This window comes from Acinonyx jubatus, chromosome B2, assembly GCF_027475565.1.
Source record: "Acinonyx jubatus isolate Ajub_Pintada_27869175 chromosome B2, VMU_Ajub_asm_v1.0, whole genome shotgun sequence".
Lineage (NCBI taxonomy): Eukaryota > Metazoa > Chordata > Mammalia > Carnivora > Felidae > Acinonyx > Acinonyx jubatus.
The window spans coordinates 40,897,759-40,918,481 of NC_069385.1; the positions used below are offsets into that span (position 1 = coordinate 40,897,759).

Sequence of the window (20,723 nt, forward strand, 5' to 3'; positions counted from 1 at the left end):
GAGGAGGGTTGCTGGCAGAGTCTTGGGTGGGGGATGGGCTAAATGAGTGATAGACATTAAGGAGGGTACTTGCTGGGATGAGCACCAGGTGTTACATGTAAGTGATGAATCATTAAATTCTACTCCTGAAATCATTATTACACTATACGTTAACTAACTTGGATTTAAATAAAATTTTTAAATTTTTAAAAAATTTAAAAAATATTTACAGATTCTGCACAGAGAAAGCATACAGAATTATCTTGGACCAAGATGATGAGTGGCTTATCAATCTGTGGTTGTGTTGATAAAAGTTCTTTTTGGCTATGAGAAAAGTTCCTTTCACTTGGGCCTTCATCACAGGGACTAAGAGGCTGACAATCACTCAAAGTGGATGCTCACTGGGAAGAATAAAGTGGTTCTACCACTAGGAGTCAAAGAAAGTGCAAGGCCACGGGCCAGCCATTTGTGACTTCGTTAGTTAGAATTGTGCTCTCTACCCCAAGAAACGAATTGTATATTGTGAGGATTTTGGCATGGGGGAGGGAAGTCACTCTAATCTGAGCCTACCCACTTTTTCTGAAGCACAGCCCTAGAAACAATAAAACAAGATTCAGGAAACACATTGGTCTTTGGAGTCAGACAACCTGGACTCAACCCTTCATGTCAGGTGAGAAAAATTGGTTAAGTCTCTTAAACTTCTTGAAGTTTCATTTCCTGTCCTATAAAATGAGATCAACGTAGTTACCACCCGGTAGTATGGAGGCTCTCTAAAATTTTTTTTTATGTTTATTTTATTTTTGAGAAAGACAGGGCACAAGAAGGGGGGGAGTGGAGAGGGAGACACAGAATCTGAAGCAGACTCCAGGCTCTAAGCCGTCAGTGCAGAGCCTGACATGGGGCTCAAACTCACCAACCATGAGATCATGACCTGAGCTGAAGTTGGTGCTCAACTGACTGAGCCACCCAGGTGCCCCAGTATGGAGGTTCTCTAACTCTAACTACTCTATCCTTCTATCAAAGTCCATTCTTCTACTTGAGACATCTTTCCAAAGCAGAAGAGTGACCAGGTCACTTTCCTGTCCCAAAACTCCCCAAGTCTGGAGAAACACAGGCCAAACCACATAGGGTGCCATCCGCCACCCCACTGAAACAGTTCTCAGCCAGTCTTTCTTTGCTCACCTCTGATCATTTGCCTCAATTCACTTCTTGGTCTAGTTTCCTCAAAACAGATTTATCACGTACTTTTGACCCCTTACAGCTGTGTGTTTGTTCAAAACACCTCCCCAAAGTTTTCCTGTCTGACAGGTTCTTCCTGTCCTCGTCCACTTAGTAAACTCTTGTTCATCCATCCAGGCCAAGGATATCCACATATTTGCTATCTTTCCCACTGTGCCTGGAGTTTCTCCCCCAAAAAATAAAGATTAATTTTCACCAGGTGAAACAATTTCGTTTTTCATTTGGTTTCCAGAATGAACAAATATTTTATTTGGCGTCTAACGTGAAAATATCTAGATGTTACTTAACCACACAGTGAAGTGATAAAAAAAAAATGCAACCTGCGTATTGAAAACCTGAACACTAAAAGTAAAATGTGATGTTATTCAGATTCCCAAAGTCAATCAACTTTAAGTCTTCACAGTTTAAGTAGTCACCGAATTGTAAGAAAAACAGCACACTTGCAGAAAAATATGCCGCCTGACAAATGAGCTTAACCACATCAATTACTTTGAGCATTGCTATCACCTCCTAAGCAAAAGATGTATCATTTCTAATTTAATACTCTAAAATTGGTATAAGTGAATGGACTGAGATTCAAACAAGGTACGTCATTTGCCCAAGTATTTAATATGTAGCATTGTTGTCATCCAAACCCGGGTCTATCTGCCTCTAAAGACCATTCTATTTCCACCCCTCTGCATTATCTTTCTATTGACCTTGCACTTTGATCATAGGTGGATCTTAAAAGCAATGGTCTATGTGTCTTTTTCCCAGGTGTCAGGTGCTATCTCTAGCCAGATCACTCAAAATCCTCTTTTGCTTGAGAAAAGGGGGGGTTGGTGTGTGAATTTAGAAAGGTTATACAATCACTTGAAAAGGAAAAGAGATGGGGCCTCTTCAAAACACAATTACATCATCCTATTAATAACACACATAATTAAAGTAAGTTTTCTTCCTGGCACTAGACTCACTGGTAGCCTTTCTTATTTTTGGTTCAAGTACCTTGAATATTTGTTGTGTTCGCCTAAATAAAAGTAATATATTATAGCAAGATTATAGCATGGTATAAATTCTCACTGAGTTGTTACAAAATATCCTATCTCTTCATTTCCCTGACTAGGTTCATTGGAAGGGGTTTACTATTGTGGTAGTGGTGGTGGTCTTGATGAGGGTAGTAGTTGTGTTTAGCAACCTGACATTGTGTATATATCTTACTTCAAACTTTTTTTTGGACTTACATTAATCTCAAAAAAAAACCAGTTTAAATTGATGCTTAGAGTGAAACATGTATCAATATGCAATAATATGTCATACATAATATATGCAAAGTAAAACAGAGTCATGATTACGAAAGCCATAAAAAAATGTTACTTCAGTAGAAGACTATGAAATGCCCTGTGCCCCAATGAATGGAACGTTTTTAGCACATCTTATATTCTTATTCAGAATTGCTATTGTTTTTAGATCTAGATATAGAAGTAGTCATAGATACAGAGACAGAGATACAGAGCATTTAAAAATCAATCTGAACTTGAGAAACATCTAGCTTAAAGATTAGTAACAAGTCAAATTTATTCCCAGAAAGAGTTCCTTTAGGTGGCTTCCCAGTTGGCAATTAGAGGAAATCAACTCTCTTACTCAGTCTGGGTCCTGGGAGAAAGAAGGGGACTGAAACATTTATGGGAAATAGAAACAAGGCAGGCAGCCAGCACAAGGGATCCTTCCCTCTCCAACACAAACACAAAGATTTCAATTGACGGTAGCTCCTGTTGTGCTGACACTTAGCACTTAAAGAAATTCTGATAGTAGCCATGCTTATAGGGAAGTTCCCAAACATGTCCAAGTTGTCAGTTTTCTCTCCTGGAATGGCTTACAATGTTACTATTAAATGACTCCAAAAACCATGTAAGTTGGTAAATAGCAAGATACTGAATCTATCCTGAGATGCTTTTTTTATTTTCAATTTCTTACAAATAATATGAGTTCTCCAGTCCTTCATGTAGCTGAAGGTCTGCCTATCCCTAGTGCAGAAAGAAGACGACGGCAGGTAGGGGCACCTGGGTGGCTCAGTCAGTTGAGTGTCAAACTTCGGCTCAGGTCATGATCTCACAGTTTGTGAGTTTAAGCCCCACATCGGGCTCGCTGTTGTCAGCACAGAGCCTACTTCAAATCCTCTGTCTTCCTCTCTCTCTTTCCCTCCCTTGCTTGTGCTCTCTCAAAAATAAATAAAACATTTTTAAAAAGCTAAAAAAAAAGAAGATGGCAGGTTAAAAAAATTATAAAAGGCTAGATTACCATTATGTGTTAAGTAGCATGGTTGTAGAAGCCAATTTTCTTTACAAAGTGACACTTTATTTTTTTCAAATGTTTATTTTTGAGGGAGAGCAAGTGGAAGAGAGAGAGAGAGAGAGAAAGAAAGAGAGAGAGAATCTCAAGCAGGCTCCTCAATTCAGTGCAGAGCCCAACGTGGGACGTGAACTCACCAACCGTGAGATCATGACCTGAGCTGAAATCAAGAGTTGGAAGCTTATCGGACTGGGTCACCCAAGCACCCCGCAAAGCAAAGGACACTTTACACACTGCTGACAATAGGGTAGAATCAGGAGTGATTTTACATGATATACACATTTCCAAACATGCTTATCCTATGTCCTCTCCCAACACCTATTATCTATCTCTATGGAGTTTTAAAAAAGGTGTTGTTGAAGAAAAGGCAGCAGCAAGTCTGACTCACCAAGAGCAAGTCAGGAAACCTGCATCAGGAAAAACCTATATAGAGAAAAAGGATCAGTGTGTCTCATTCACTTCAGAGGCAACATCCAAACTGTGAATTCAATTTGGTGATGATGTCCTGCTGCCTGGAGAAGAGGACCCTTTTTATTGAGTCATCAGCCATCAGTTTAGGTGCCTACAGACACAGTCAGAAATTCCTATGGAGCAGAGGTCTGCATGATTTTGGCTATTCAACATAAAAAAATAAAGTCTGACCTTCCAGCCTAATGAATGACAAAGATATAATTAGTTATTTTAAAACGAGTGGTATTTTCAGTGGTAAGAGCTACAAAAATTGACTGTTGACTTGCAAACCTCTAAAATGCATGTTGAATACACGGAAAGTAAACAGTAAATAATATCACTGAAGAGTAACTTCTCAAATCTTTTTTAGGAATTTAAAATTTATCCCATAAATATTGTATACAAAGTACCATAAAGCAAACTACAGAGAGCAGAAGGACATCCTAAAAGTTAAAAAGAAATTATCAGTAGTAGGTTTATGACATGTCGCTAATTAATAATTGATTTTCCATTTTATAATTCCTAACCAGGTAAGTGTCATTCCCTGGAAGAAGCAGCATTCCTATATAAATTCTATGTGATAGGCTTTCCACCAAAAACAGCAACAACAACAACAGCAGTAGCAGTAGCAGCAACAAGAAAATCCCCAATTAAGTCTAGAGAAGTAATTCAAAACAGTTATTCCAAATCTTAGATATCAAAATACATACTGACCGATTGCCTTTCTAACAGCTTTTTGGGCAACACGAAGGTATTAATAATCATAGCCTCAATTCATCAGGTTAAATTGAGTAGTAAAGCAAACAGTTACCTAATTAATTAATACACACAGAAAAAGAAAGAGAAACAAAACAAGAAAGCTAAATAGCTAATAATTAAAATCGAAAACGTGCTCTTTGTTCTGCTTCTCAAGATAAAAATCTCCAATTGGCACCCACATTTATGTTTAGATGTAGTAAGATTTGCACTCAGTATTACAAACTCCCATCTACAAAAAGGCCACATCTTTCAACTTTCCTTCTATAATCCTTTGTCCAGTTATGGTTTTAGTGCTTGTGCTTAAAAACTATTTTTAAAAAAATGTTTTTATTATTCTTTTTTTTAATTTTTTTATTTTTAATTTTTTTTTAAGTTTATTCATTTTTGAGAGAGACAGAGACAGAGTGTGAGCAGGGGAGGGGTGGAGAGAGATGGAGACACAGAATCCAAAGGAGACTCCACGCTCTGAGCTGTCAGCACAGAGCCCGACGCAGGGCTCGAACTCACTAACTGAGAGATCATGACTGAGCTGAAGTTGGACGCTCAACCAACTGAGCCACCCAGGCTCCCCCTTTTATTATTCTGTAAGTAAGACATTTCGTCATTCTAACACATCAGATGAGAGAAATCAAACATGAAAGACTGAGAAACTGGATAATTTATAAATCTTTACCTGAAGGCCTTCAATAGCCAGTCGCAGCATGCTTGGTGTAAGTTTGGAGGCTTGCTTGAAGGTGAAGTTACTCCAGTCTATGATCAAAACAAATCCATTCACTTGAAGCTCAGGATCTTCAATCATAGCTTCTAAAGAAAGTAAGATGGCACGCAAAATATCCACCAGTGTGTACCTATCAGCAATAGAAATGTACTGCATTAAATTTGACAACCACTTTCACCAAAACTATAGATAGTGTTTACCACGCTGTAAATTTCCTTTAAGATACCTCAGGAGTCTTAAGATTATTTTATTTAAAAATCTTCTCCTAAGAGGACATTTATTTACTGCACTCAGGGGACATATTAGAATTTAACATGTACTACCAAACCAAACTAAAATGCTTTTGAAAACATACACTGTTTCATATTTTATAACCATTTCTTTACTTCCAGGCCTTCCTATGATTTTCTAAAATCTCATTTCGACTATCCTGAAAACTAGGCATGGTAGTTTTTTAAGCAGCTCAGGAACACTCTCAGTAATTCTAACACTTGTACCTTCATATTTCCAAAATTTAAAAAAAATGAGATTTGAAGAAATTTTACCAATAAACAAGAACACTAGGGTTAAATAACACTAGGGTCTAAACCTGTCAACAGATTTTAATTACTTGTACTGAGTTTATGTCATAAAGCTGCAAGAAAAGAAAGGTGATTGAGTCTTGATCTTTTTCAGCCTTGCACTTAGCACAGTGCCTGGCACATTGGAAGAACCCAATGAATGCTCTTTATGTTGCTGTAAAATGGGAGTAGACTAGAGCACAAGAACACTAATTGTGGAGTAAGACACAGCCTCAGTGAAGGCAGCAGAAAGAAGCGCAAAAAAAAAAAAAAAAGGCAAATTTGAGAAGTATTTTAGAGATGAACTTGTTAAAATTTGATACTTGATTAGATGCCGAGACTAAGATTAAAGGAAGAGTAAAAGATGACACACACAAAGATTTTCTAGCCTCGGAGCCTGAGTAAATGGTAAAATCTTTAATCAAAATCAATAATGCAAGAAGAGGATACCTTTGGGGATAGTTGGAAATGTAGAGTTTAGAATAAAACCCATTGTATGAGAAATATGTGGTACACTCAGAAAGATATATCAAGTAAATATCTGAAAAAGTAGATCCTAAACTCAGGAGAAAGCTCAAGGGTGAAAATTCCAGAGTCAAAAACATACAGATCTTAAGTTCAAGTAAGTGAAAGGGTAATGTAATCAGAGCTGAGAAGAAAATGAGATAATTATTCAAGAAGGCAATCCCAGCATTTCAAGAGGAATCACTGAATTTATGAAAATGTTAACAATTTCAATTTTTGAGCAGCCTGCATTTTAAGTTTTCTCCCCTCATATATTCAGGTGGACGTGTCTAGGAAAAGCTAGAGAAATAAATCTTGACCTCAGGAAACAAGTGAGATGAAGAGGATTGCTGGATTAGGTGAGTGGAAGTAATGGGCTCACCAGGAAGACAGTATGAGACGGTGAGTACATATGAGGAAGTAGTTCTATTTTTACTTCTAAAAACATTTGGAGGCAAATGGAGAAAGCATAGTAATTCAGAAGGAACTTCAGGTGATTTTTCACTTGCTTTGGGTATCATTTCCTCATCTGTAAAATCAGTAGTTTGGAATAGAATCCCTTTGGGACCCCAACATTAATCAAGCATGGTGTCAGAAGACTTCAAGATGGAATTCCTTCCCTGTCCCTCATTAGCTGCGTGGTCCAGGACATGTCATTGATCTGTAATTCTGAGCCTCAGTTCCCTAATATGAAAAATGGAAGTACCTATTATTATCTTACTCTATCTCACTGGTGATGGTGGGGGGGGGGAAGGGGGGAGGAGAGGAAAGTCAAAGACATGATGCAGGTGAAAGCACTTCCATAGTGCTAGGTGTACAGAAAGTGCTCAGTAAATGTTGGTTGGAATACATACAGAGCATGCTTTTTATTGTAATGGTAACCATAGACATAGTGTACTAGGCAGGATATAATCAGAACTGAAGGCTGTTTACACTTAAAAATTATTGATGATCTTTAGACAACTTATTCTTATAAAAGGCGAGGATCAAAAAATTATTTTTAAATCTTTGGAAAGTATACAGGCTTTTTATAGGCCTAAGGATATAACATCTCAAAATACTTCCTGAATACATAAGACAATAAAACTTTATGTAGAGCTCTGTTACCTATTTGTCTTTAAATCTATGAAATATGTATGGCTGAATACCTTTATTTGTCACGCCATGGCTGGCCTATCTCCTTTATAAATATAATGGCCTAACTTAGTGTTATGACAAAAAGTCTATAGACCTACACAGACTGGAAAGATGAAGGAAAAAGGTTATATTTCTGGTTTAGGCTTAGAGCACCATTTAAAATATATGTTCATTTTAATTCCTGAAATTCATCATAATATCATGCTAAAGTATTTTTAATTAGAAAAGCCCAATTTAGAATCTATCTCCGTTATGATCATCCTTATGTTACCTATAGAAATACCAAATAGCATTAATACCAAAATAGCATTAAGTAACACTTGAATCTGAAATCAGCTTTGGAAGGATGATGTATTATTTGCAGTGAGAATAAACCATAGCACCAGTGAAGGCAGAATTCAAGAGGCATTTTGTTTCAAATAACACACTTTGAGTATGGTTTTCCAAAACTGAGGCCAAGTCAAGAGAAAAATTTATGCATATATTGTTATTCCAAAGGAAATAAAACAAGGCAAATCCTATTATCAGCAATGAAGAAAATCATGTTTGCAAAGTTTTCAAGAGTAAATTTCATCAAGTTTTTAAATTTAATATCTTGCTTCAAAAAGAGAGTCAAATGATCTTTATCTAAATCATTATATGTCTAAATCAAAGAAAAGAAACATTAAAACATCTTAGCTAACTGTATTCAAAGGGCAGGTCAAAACCACTCTTGACACACCAGTCCTCTGTTGTCAAACATGTCACATTACTACCATTAACAGCTCAGCAGGCTATTCATAAGCAGAATCTTATTACATGAGATCTTGCCAAAGTCTGTAAAATATCTTCCAAAGAAATGAGGGATTTTATATCTTCAGGAATCCTACCTTCATCCTTCTCTCTGAAATTATGTTTAGCTGTTGTACTCTACAAATCTGAGGTCACTGCAATAAATATGTTCATGTGTGAGGTTTACATCCCAACAACAGGAGCTCCACCATTTTTCTTCTTCCCTCGTATGTTGGAAGAAAGCCATAAATAACAAACTAGCACATTAATGCAGCTCTTGACTCTGAATTGTGCTTTCCAAAACAGCATTAAGTAAATCCTGAATCTGAAATCAACTTGGAGAGGATGATGCATAGCATGTAGTAAGAAGAAATAATAACACCAGAAAGGGATTTTACAACTGGGACACCAAGCTATACAGACCATGGCTCTTGAAAGACAGCAGAGCTGCTATAATATGTAAAAACTGTATGGAGAAGACTGACACCTATATCTCCTATTTACTACCTGTACAATCAAGACCAAGGAAGTGTGTTCTCCTGCCTCAGACCACGCAAGGATTTGGGGGGCTGACTGGCCTGTGCTCTCCTGGGGCATCCTCTACAACTTACAATCGGTGCAAAGAGCAAACTAAATCACAAACAAGTCATTACCTTCCTACTTCCCAATCTTTTCTTCCAGCCTGACAAGGAAAAACTGGCATCTTGGCATCACACTGAACAGCACAACAGCAAGCAATTTCCCTTTGTCACTAAATCAATCAGCCATTATTAAATTCTTCATTAAGGCTGCCCCTCCCCTCAGTTTTCATTAAGCCATGTTTCTAATGTCTGAAGCACTTCCTATTAGAAAGGTGCTAAGGGGAAAGACAAAGGCGAAGAATTGCCTGTATTAACGCCTCAGGGTATCATCAGTACTAAAGTTGATGAACCTATCTAGGTATTTTATATTACTCAGTGGCAATAATAACACCTCTATCTGTGTAATCACTTAAGAGTTCCAAGGCAATTTCAAATACATTATCTTAATCTCAAAACAAGCCCAGAGTCTCTGTGCTGGCTTTGTTCCTATTATTTTGGAGATGAGGACACAGGGTCTCAGGGAATTTGAACAGTTTGCCCACAATCACCACGGGAGTAAAGCGGGAGCCTAGATGAGAAGCCGGGTCCTTCTGACACCTCAGTCCTCTCCACACCCCATGGTGCCTCGTACCTAGAACGCAGTCTAATGAATAGCTGATCTGATTTTTCAGGTCTCGGCGGTATGTATGTCAGAAGACAGATCAGGAAGTCAATACCAACGTGGCACCATGCCAGGTTCCAGGGCCTGTTCCAGCCTGGCCCCAGCAGCAGGCTTTGGTGAAGGAAAGGCAAGAAGACATTCATAAGAGTCTGAATAGAAAGAGAAGTCTACAAACCATAGAGAAAATATGAACTCTGAAATATTCGTCTGTCTGGCTTGTGTCACTGAGTGCAGAAGATTAGCTGTATGAGCCTTGCTTTAGTTTTACTGCTGTGGGAGTGTAGGTGAGTGAGAACAAGTGAATCACTGAAAATGAAACATCTACAGGAATAATGTCTTTCTTTGGGGGAAAAAAGTTTTAAAAAATGTACACCTACTGCCACCAAAATAAAATAAAGTAAAACAAAACAAAATAGAATTGTAATGGAAAAAATGCAAATGTCAGAAAGGCAACTCTTCAGGGTAGAATACTCTAAGCAAATGTCTGCTAAGTCTTTGTCTTCAGATTTATTCTAGCAACTTAACTTTCTCATTGTCTATTCTGACGTTCAATCAAGATTTTGTAAATGACAGATGGAATTTTTCCGCTAGGTTTATGTTTGTCCTTAGACTTACGTTGATAGCTGTCTACACACACAAAAAAAGTTTGACCAATTCACCTACTAGTTGTATGATCATGGGTGAAATATCTCATTGCCCAGTGCCTCAGTTTCCTAATCTGCAAAATGTGGATGTTAATAACACTTGGCCTTGTAGGATTGTGATAAAGATTTACTATCTTAATGTTTGCAAAGGACTTAGAAGAGTGCCTGGCACATCACACATGCTATAAAAGTGTTTTAAATCAATGAATAAATAAAGTAATTAATTAAAGCATTAAAATGAGACAATAAAAGGTTGAATTCAGTTAACAGAGAAGGCGATGTTCTCTCGGCACAACACTGTGTAGTCCACAGCTGCCCCTTTGCCCTAAACTTCGAGCGCAGGCAAATGGTACTCTCATTAAGCACTTACAATCTTTCTAGTAGCTATTTAATGTTTCATGTTTTTTCCTCCCAGAGGTCATCTATCTCTTGATGGTACAAAGAATATGTCATATGTCTTTATTTGCCCTGTCACCTACTAAATTTCCTTTATATAACAAATGCTCAACTCAGGTGTATTTCAGCATTTATTTATTTATTTATTTATTTATTTATTTATTTATTTATTTTAGAGACAGAGGGAGAGGCAGAGCATGAGCAAGGGAGTGGCAGAGAGAGAGGGCGACAGGGGATCTAAAGCTTGACACAGGGCTCAAACTCACGAACAGTGAGATCAGGACCTGAGTCAAAGTCAGACGCTCAACCACCTGAGGCACTTTTTGTTTTTAATGATTTGAATGGAGTACTGTTTGTTCAGTTATTTGATGTTATAAGGACCTGACATACAGGGACATCCTTTCCCTCATGTCAGTAGTACTGTTTATTATGTTAGTAAAATATATGTACTTGCCCTCAGTCATGTAAAAGAGCTCAACCTTTCTAAGAATGGAAGAAATGTGTTCATTGACTAAGGATAACAGTAATTTACTAACTATTGGCTTATGTTTTAAAATATCTTTAAACATTTCTTTAGAGGTATCCTGTCAGTGCAGTGTAGTAAACCTCAAATCCTTTGCTTCTCTTCAACTTTGTTTAAAGTTGTATATCTAAAATATGAAAATAGCCCAGTTCAAGTCAGACCCAATCAACATCCTACTTTAAGGTTGGCACTCTTGGTCTTTGCTGTTATTTCAAGATTATTTCACTAATTACTGTATAATTGCCCCAGTTTCTAGAGACCGTCCTATTTTTTTCCAAAGATTCGTTCCAATATTCCACTAACATTTCGCAGGACAATTTTTTTTTCTTTCCCATTTTCCATGGTATGAACCAAGGGCATAGTCTGGAATAAGATGCAGTTTCCAGAATCTTTGTTAAAAGAGCCTCCTTATAAGGAAGCAATACAGAGAGGTTCTGCTGGAACAGAAGTGCCATGGAATCCACACATGCTTTTCCAGTTTTGACTGAATCTCAAAACCCACCCATAACATAGCACAATGATGTCTCCAGGGTTTGAAAGGTAAGGATTCCTGACCTTGACACGATATATAACACCTTAAAACAAAACGTTGAAACATAAATAAATATAAACTTTAATAAACTGAGTCTTCAAAAATCAGGCCTCAAGATGAAGCCTATTTTCTTTTGTTTTGTTTTGTTTTTTGTTTTGTTTTCAAGATCACTGAGTGTGAGTGTTTCTCCCTAATTATCTAGTTAATTATGCTTGACTGTTCCTAGCAATTTTTACTTCATTTTGTTTTATTTCATAGCACACTTCCAGAGAAGAATGAAACTTCATGGTGGGATTAAAACAAATCTGTATAATCTATGTCTATCTTAAAATTTTAATCTATTATCAACCTAACCTTCTTTCAGTTTGGAGACTGACCACATTATTTTAAAAAATGTGAGCAGAATCATAATTCAATCTGAACTTGCAAACATTATCATTGTCTTTTTTGTGAAAAAGCCACACAATAGGAACAAACAAACTACAATGATATGTTTTTTAGGCAAATTCCAGGATAAGTTAGAGAATCATAGCATGATGTTTGACCTGCTAGTCTTCTATCCCTTCCAGAGCTTCAATACTGTAAGTGATAATCAATGTTTATCATGACAAGCCAAACATAACGGTCAGTGCTTCTGAATTGCCACTATATTAGGAGTCCTTTATTTTAGCTGTATGTAATTGTTTTCTAAAGGTTATTAACCAGCTTCCAGATAAATGCTTGTTTGCTGTACAAAAGTGTAGAGGACTACTCTGAATTCTAATGAGGTAAAATGCTACTTGCATGCTGACAGCCTACGGGCCAACTATCAGAATGGGTGTCATCAGGACGTTTCAGGTGACATAATTTCCTCACGAGTGTTTGCAAGAACTACGGTCCAGTGAATTTCAACTTCTCAGATACCTGCTCTCATGCTCTAGGTTCTAAACTGTGATCTACTTTCATTCCAAACGTCCTTTTCTTAAAGTAGTATGATCCCTTCTAGCTTCAGTGTTACATTATCCTCACGTTCTGTTGTTGCAATCAAATGGACAGTTTGAAGGTATCTGTAGAGTCCTAATCAGGGCACTATCATCCAGGAAAGAAATACAGCACATGATATGTGGAAGATTATTGCATCCTAGTGATGTGGTGTAACGATTCAATTGTTTGTAATTTTGTGGAATTTGCTTTTGTTTTCAGAAATTATGTTAGACAAACTGAAAGAAATGAGATGAAATTGTATGAATCTTTACCAAGGTAGAGCCTACTCAATAAATGTAATAAGTAATCTGAGCCTGTTCTATCCTTTTGAGAAAAACCACAAATCACATTGAAAGTCATTTTGACATTTCAGTATTTTAATTATTTTTTAGATATATTAGAATGTGATAATGCTGTGAATATTATTATTTTACCTTAGTCTTCTTGAAGATTCCATGTCTCTTATAAAAGCTTTGGAAATGGTCCAATTCTTTGCAATAACCTGAAACTGACCTGCACTACATTGCAGTGGAAAGAGCCACTATTTTATTTATAGTCACCAGCTCACACACATTTACTTTTGCTAGTCTCCCGAGGAGCACAGAAAACTGTCCTACAAATTTAACATAGGAGAAAGTATATATAAGATAACTTCCTACTTAGAATTCTTTCTTTTTAATGCGTAACTCACTTCAACTCAATATAGATTTGCATTAACTCTAGGTCACGTGCTATTGTAAATATAATAACATAAGACTTCATCTTTTTTGTTATACAGATCGGTTATTTCAGAGATCTTTACAAAATTTTTCAAAATTCATTAAAAAAAAATCTTGCTTTTCCCTTGGGAGGTTGGAAATAACCTTATTTCCAAATAAAGGAGACACTTTCTTCTACCTTGTTTCTGGAATTTCCCTGTGTAACCTTGGACATTCCCACCTATTGTTTCTTTAAAACAATGCTATTTTATTTTCTTTAAAACAATGCTACTTTTCAAAAAAGTTGTTGAAAGCCAGGCAATTCACTGAACAACACAAGGAAGGTGGTCCAAATCATGATCAGATGCACAGTCTTCTCAAGACACCCAGGTTGTTTGGTCTGGAAGGATGAGAGCAGGATCTGACTCCCAGAACAGGGAAGGCATGGGAACGAAGAGAATTTGGCAGGTAGCATGTTCACCTAACAGAACAGCAGTAAGGTAAACATCGAGGGAAGGTGACACAGACTTCTGTAGAAGTCCAGTCAGTTAAAAATTGAGGCTGCGCAGTGTGGGAAGGAAAAGGATTCAGACCAAAGGTAGGAGAAGAGCTGGTGAGACCCTGATACTGCCAGAAAGGTATTGCCAGAAACTGTCCTGCAGGCTCCAGGGCAGTTCTTAGACACATATCTCAATGATAAAAGTTTACAGAGAATGTTAAGACGATAGAACTGATGATCCACTAGTCCTTGTTATTAGATACATGTAGATCTGAGATAGGGGGCAGGTAGGAAGGAGGGAAAGATTTTTTTAAGAATATAGGAGGAATTTTAGACAAGCTCAAAATAACTTGTGTGCCTTCTGTTCTTGACATTCTATAACTTCTTGATTATACCTGTTTATTTCCAACCATAGAAACAGAATTTACAAATTTTAGCCTAAGGGTCCTGATAGAGTATTTTTTTTATAAGAAATAGCTTCTCATTTTTAATTTCACACGTATGAGATTTTAATGTTTAAATTATAAAAATAATTTTATATACCAATTAATAAATCATCCATTATGGATTCCATTATGGATTTCCAAGGAGATAGATTCTGATTACTAGTAACCTATCCTTTCTATGAAAGAATGAGATAGAGAACTAAAACATATTCTTTAAATCTGGAATATTAACTTCCCATATAGAGGAGAACTCTTTCATCTTAATTAGATTTATGTCAGTGTGAATATTAGTTCACTTATAAAGATAAGTGAATAAAGGTCTGATGTATATGCAAGTTTCACTGAATGCAATCTGCCTCTCTAATATCTTTAACAGAGAGATTTTGAGATATATTTCAATGTAAAATTTCCTCAGCTCCCATTTTACTGTAGCTCACAATAAACAAAATGCCACTCTGATATATGGATTAGGTTCTTTCTTGAAGAAATTTTTTAATTTTGATATACACAATAATTGATTTGCCTAACCCTACAATGTCCATCTCAGACAGGAAACAAAAATTTCTTAAAGAGAAATTGTGGCCAAATAGCGGTTTTTCTTGGTCCTTTAAACTTTGCCACCTCATAAAAAGTAGAGTGAGATCTTTATAAATAACCAAAATAAGAAACAGAACTCTATTCCCCCTCAATAGCTAACTCTAAGTTTCTTAGCTTTATGATTCTTCAGGTAGTAATTTGTCTTTATATTTATCTAAAAGAAATCAGAGTAGTTCTCAACTTAGAATTACAGGGAATAGGTGACTATATAAAGAGTAAAAAAAAAAAAAAAAACACCTGTTAGGGGCATCTGGGTGGTTCAGTTGGTTAAGGGTGGCTCACTCAGTTAAGCATCTGACTTCGCCCAGGTCATGATCTCATGATTTGTGAGTTTGAGCCCTGTATCTGGCTCTCTGCTGTCAGCACAGAGCCCACTTTGGATCCTCTGTCTCCCTCTCTCTCTGCCTCTTCCCTGCTCTTTCTCTCTCTCTCTCTGTCTCTCTCAAAAATAAATAAAAATATTTTTTAAAAACTTAAAAAAAGTAAAACCCTGTTTAAAATATTAGCTCACATTCTAAGGTTTCAATAATCCAAGAAGCCTATCTAGAAAGCTGTAAGATCAATAAACTTTTTCAGTAACTGTAAAAGTCTTTTACAATCGTTCCTGAGATGTTTTCAACTAACCAGATGCATCAAAAGTCACCATTCACAGAACTAAAAATACACCAATGTTATAACAACCAGCTTCTTATGATTCATAGTTCTGCTAACATTTTTAAGTCCATGAAATATATTTAGCTTTGAACTTAATTGAAACTACCTTACACAAGAGTCTTTCATAATGTTTTATATCTTTCAGTCTGAGAAAATAATTTTGACTGAGCAAGTGGAAGAGTCCCTCTCTGCATCTTGCTATTATAACGTAGATGAAATAAAAATATTATTTCCCTCCATTAAAAAGCAATAGAGCTCAAAAGTCTACCAACTGACATATCTGAACATTTTCCACTTCCTTACAAAAGATGAGAAATCACATCAGACAGGAAACACATTCTTTAGATTAGTGGCAGGTGTAGAACACACACACCAGTCAGCCTTTATTTTCAGTGTCAGCAGGCATGCTCAGCGAGAGGGCACAACTCTTCCTTTTCATTGAAGTGACACACATCGTATTATTCCTTCATCTACACATCACCAAGCAGAAAAGTTCCCAAGCCACAAAACTACTTGATCTTGCTTGAACACCACGCTATTCTTTAAAAATAAAACTTCAGTGCTAAGAAGAGGGATGATGGTGATGGTGATGGTGATGATGAGGATGATGGTGATGGTGATGACAGTGATGATGATGATGAATTTAGTTTAAGAATTTCTTTAGGAACAAGGAGGAAAAGTGGTCTCCACTCTCAGACTCACTTTTCCATAGAACAGTAAACTTATTCAAGAGGTGAAAAATATAGCAGCTGTATTTAGAAGGCGAATGATTCAGATTGCAGCACAATAACAGTTCTGGAAAACACTTAAAGCTGCAGTAGAAACTAGGTGCTCACGAAGCATGAGTTTCAAAGGTAAAAAGAAAAGCCTTTCTTCCACTGCCCAGGATGTCCACCAAAACCTCATTTTGTAGTTTCAGTTTCTTTTCCCCTCCCCATGAGCCAAATAAACAAAAACACCAAAGCTGTAAAACTATGACATGACTCAGGGTAAAATCTGGAAAATGGGGGAGTAAAAGAATCCCTAGTACAAGTTTGAATTTAGGATTTACCTGCTCTGATCCCAGTTGGCTGCAAAAAGGACTAGAATCTTCCTGCCATAGTGGTCCAGATTGGCCAGGCCCCCAGGGAAGCCATCTTTCAGTGCCTGCTTGATTCCAGGGTCAGTGGCCTTGAAGCTTTTGAACATGTCCAGGTTCTGCTGTCGGTACTCAAAGTACTGGGCCAGAAGGCGGAAAGCTTCAAAGTGATGAAACTTCCTGGCCCGCAAGAAGCGTAAGATGAAGGCATCATCTGTGCGCAGAAAGCCAATGTCCGGCCTGGTGATGACCATATCCCTCACCTCCTGGATGTCCTGGTGCAATGTGTCTGGGTTCTCGTTCAGCTCCAGGCGAGCTTTCTCCAGGGTCTCAGGAGAGAGACCAGCTTGTAAATGAGTCATCGTCCCGCTTGTTCCTGAACCTTCCCTTCCTCCTGCTGACTGTCCCACAACAGACCTGGCCCTTGCCACCACCACACTCTGGCCTCCAGACCTCCCTGCCGCCTGCTTCCTCTTCTGTACAGGAAATTGTTTGTCTTGGCGTCCAGACCAGTACCCTGTTGCTCCTGCCTCTCGGCAGCTCTTTTGTGGGAGTACGAACTTCTTTTCCCACCGCCTAAAAACAACACCTCACTTTGGTTCCCTCTTCCTTTCCTTTAAAGAGCTGTGGACCTCTGGCGGGCCCAACACTCCTTGTCCTTCCTCAACCCTAACAAAACACCCCTAAGCCCACCCAGCACGGTTGGCACTGATCTTGATGCTGTCCTCTTCTCTTCCAAGATGCAACAAAAACAACCCCCACGCACATCTCAGCCCCAGCTCTGTGATGCTTCTGCGGTCCCTACTGAAGGATGCGCCTGCCAGGGATAACGATGGGAATTCTGATTAATAATAAGGTGGCTCTTCAGCGCTGAGCTCCAGGGCGGGGAGAGAGCGTCTTTGCCAGAAAGAAAAAGAGAGAAGGGGGGGAGGAAATTATTTTTCCTTATGCTTATTTAAAGATGTTATTCTTAAAAGGCATTTGTGGGATTTTGTTTAAAATGATTATGATCCAATTAGGCGGAGACTCTGCAGATAGCGCACCTTCCCTCCTCCCTTCCTAGATACACCGTGATCTCAGAAGGCACCAGAAGGGTTTTGGTGGCGTTGGCACCAGCGTGGGCTACCCACCCCCCAGCCCCACCCGCAACTTCTGCCTTCCTCTAACCCTTTATTTCGACGGAATTATCCCGGAGGTGGAGGGGGGAGGTGGAGGGAGGAGGGGGATCTTTCCCAGAACACACATTTCAAATACGAGGTTGGGGGCGGGGGGCGGGGGGAGAGAAGGTAGAGAAGAGGAGTGGAGGATAAAATTAAAATGTCTCTACCTTTTCTACAAAACCCGAAAGCAAGAGAGAAGAGCGGCGGGCTCCTACCAGCAAACCCGGAGGCGGGGACGCTAAGCAATGCGGCACTCCCTGGCATCCATCAGCCCCGGCTTCGGCGGCGGCGGCGACAGCAGCATCAACTCCTCTCCGCGGGATGGAGCGAGCAGCGAAGAGGGGCGGCAGCTGGGACCCGGGCCGGAGACGCACTGGGGAGCAGCCGCGACCACATCGTCAGCCAGCAGCCCGCTGCCTCTCCCAGCGGGAGGGTGGGGGTGCGGAGCTAGGGCCCCCGGCGTCCCAGGTCCTCGCCCGGCCCGGCCATTCGCGTCTCCGGGAGAGGAGAACGGAGGGAGCGGGGTTCGAACGCCTGGATGGACAAGGCCACGCCGGCTGCCGCCGCCTTTGTGCGCCGGAGCCGCGGGGCGGTGGGCGCGGCGGGGCGGCAGCTGCGGGGCGCGGGCCTCTCCACGGGGGCCCCGGGCGGCGGGAGTCAGGCGCGCCCCTCCGGGCTCTTGCTGCCGCTGCTGCTGCCGCTGCTGCTGCTGCTGCTGCTGCCGCGGCCCCGGCTGCCGCTGCTAAAAGAGGACTCGGCTCAGCCCAACTCCTCTCTAATTATCCCAGCACAGATCTGGCTGCGACGTAAGCGCTCACTCAGCTCGCGCACGCACCCCGCTCCTCTCACCCTGACTCCGCTGGGGAGGACTGCGATTTCCGCCGCATGCAAATATCCTGAGCCCCAAGTTTAGCCTTCCCCTTGTCCCCACTCCTCGGCAGGCTACTCGAGCGGGCATCACCTGGTCAGGCGGGGCATCGACGCCTCGCGGCCTCCCCACGCCCCTCTCTCACCCTTTGTGTGCAAGACCCCGGAGCGGCCGGCGAGTAGCTGTTGTAGATGGCAATGCACACGAACACACATTTTCTAAGTCCCTTAGGAGATCATTTCGATGTGGGAAGTACACAGAAATATTTTATACTTTTTGCATTTGTTGTTGACAGATATGTTTAATTTAGAAAAGGAGACCAGAGTGGTCCCAAAGCTTTGTGTTGATGATTACACCTCTGGAGGAACTTACATGAATAGTATTTCAACGATGAATTCTGGCTGCTGACTTACTATTGAACAAAATGGAAATGAGCACCGGGGCAAAAAACAAAAACAGTCCCAGAGGAAGGAAAAATAGACACTTCTCATCTCGTAATAAAGCATGTATTTCTGGAGACACATGCAATCATTCTCTTTAGTGTTACACACCTGTATACTGGAATCATCATTAAATGAACAGTCTTTCAACCTCAGATGACTGTCTAAGGGTTTGAGGAAAGGGATTGTTTTCTCTTTTCAAAGCACATGTTTTACTGCGCATGTCCCTAAGAGCAACTTTTGGCTTACAAACTAGAATAGGGTCCTAAATTCAATGCAACAATTCAAAGTCAACTCAATGCAACAATTATTTCCTGAGCTCCACTGTGTGGGACGTTCTTGTAGATTCTATGGATTGGCGGTCTTGAAGACAAGTAAACATTGTCATCCTTGATGACTACTAGAACCCTCATATTACAGGCACACACTTCTTATTGTTCTTTAGCAATGATGTTCACCAAAAGAAAAAGGAGAAGGATGACAGACCTCTGGCATTTTATTCATTAAATTAATGCAAAGTTTAGTAAGAACCAGAATAAAAGAATACATTACATACACACACACAGTCATTACTCCCAAGGAATTTACACTTTAAATGGGAAGGCAGAAAATTACACACACACTCACACACACTATATTTTTTAATATAATATATGTATTTATTTATTTAATGTCCTTCTAGGACTTTATGTAATTATGACTCTTCAAAGGCATTCTGAATATAATGTGAACTATCAACATAATTTAATTCACAGTTCAAAAGATTTCAAAAAGTTTCTTTTTGGCCAATATTCCAGAACTTGAAGAAAATTTGTCTCCTGTGGATTCTATAAAGAGATTTTCTGAAGAGGTTTCACCAATATTGAGAGACAGTTCTTCATGGCTCTCTTGCGTTTCTGAATGTCATAGGAGCAGGGCACAAACTGCCCTTTTTGTCCTATCTTTTCAAGGCTGTGTGTACAGTGTTAGTACACAGCCTTGGAAGAGATTGGAAGCTAGAGATAGTACCTCCATCTGAATGAAAGGTTTGCTTAGAGCTTGGGAAGATAGAGGTAGTATCTCCCTTCTTAGCACAGGGCAGGCAGGTTTATTTTGGTCCCCTGTTCTCAAAGCTACTGTCCTGTAACACCACCTACTATGTGGGCCAATAACATCCGACCCTCTTCCCTTAGGCTTGTGAGAATCAGGGCTTAGGAAACAAGCCTAAAATATGTTGGTGCTTAGACTACTTGCTGTTCCTGAGTAATAAAGTTGTTTATCTCTAACTCAGAGGTTTTGCAACTTCCACAGCATACATGAAACTCTGGCCAGCTAACCTTTTAGCATGAAAGTAGGCTTAAATCTTAGAACCTAAAGGTACTTAAAAACCAATTACTTAATTTTGTTCTCTGAGATGGAAACAGTAGACCATATTTTTAGAAAGGAATTATAAGATAAAATTTACTTTGTTAGTCCAAAGTATGGTGTGACCTATATTTAGTGATTATATTTTTATTATTTATAAATGATAGGCTTCTTCAAATAGGTTCATTTTACTA

The 20,723-nt window shown here is 39.2% G+C and overlaps 2 protein-coding genes across 2 annotated transcripts in view; both read right to left on the reverse strand.

The window, feature by feature from the left end:
• Nucleotides 1–17,600, reverse strand: part of CLVS2 (clavesin 2) — a 65,647-nt gene extending 48,047 nt beyond the window's left edge. Inside the window, exons 1-2 of the mRNA XM_015068262.3 lie at nt 16,691–17,600; nt 5,429–5,603 (exon numbers count right to left, since the gene is read on the reverse strand). Of these exons, the coding sequence (XP_014923748.1) occupies nt 5,429–5,603; nt 16,691–17,079 (564 nt within the window). The 5' untranslated portion in view covers nt 17,080–17,600. The remainder of the gene's footprint in view (nt 1–5,428; nt 5,604–16,690) is intronic.
• On the reverse strand, nt 17,476–18,835 carry LOC128315767 (translation initiation factor IF-2-like). The gene is made up of 3 exons (XM_053223351.1): nt 18,713–18,835; nt 18,093–18,616; nt 17,476–17,614 (listed from the first exon to the last, which is right to left on the reverse strand). Exons 1-2 carry the CDS (start codon nt 18,833–18,835, stop codon nt 18,116–18,118), a joined length of 624 nt encoding a protein of 207 aa, XP_053079326.1. The 3' UTR covers nt 17,476–17,614; nt 18,093–18,115.
• Between the last annotated feature and the right edge of the window lie 1,888 nt (nt 18,836–20,723).

What these genes read in the sequence shown, in the direction of transcription:
- LOC128315767 (XM_053223351.1), bottom strand. Translation starts at nt 18,835, where the DNA reads ATGCCCGCTCGAGTAGCCTGCCGAGGAGTGGGGACAAGGGGAAGGCTA. An exon ending in GTCAGGGTGAGAGGAGCGGG is followed by an intron (nt 18,617 to 18,712) that starts GTGCGTGCGCGA and finishes CTCTTTTAGCAG; the next exon opens with CGGCAGCCGGGGCCGCGGCA.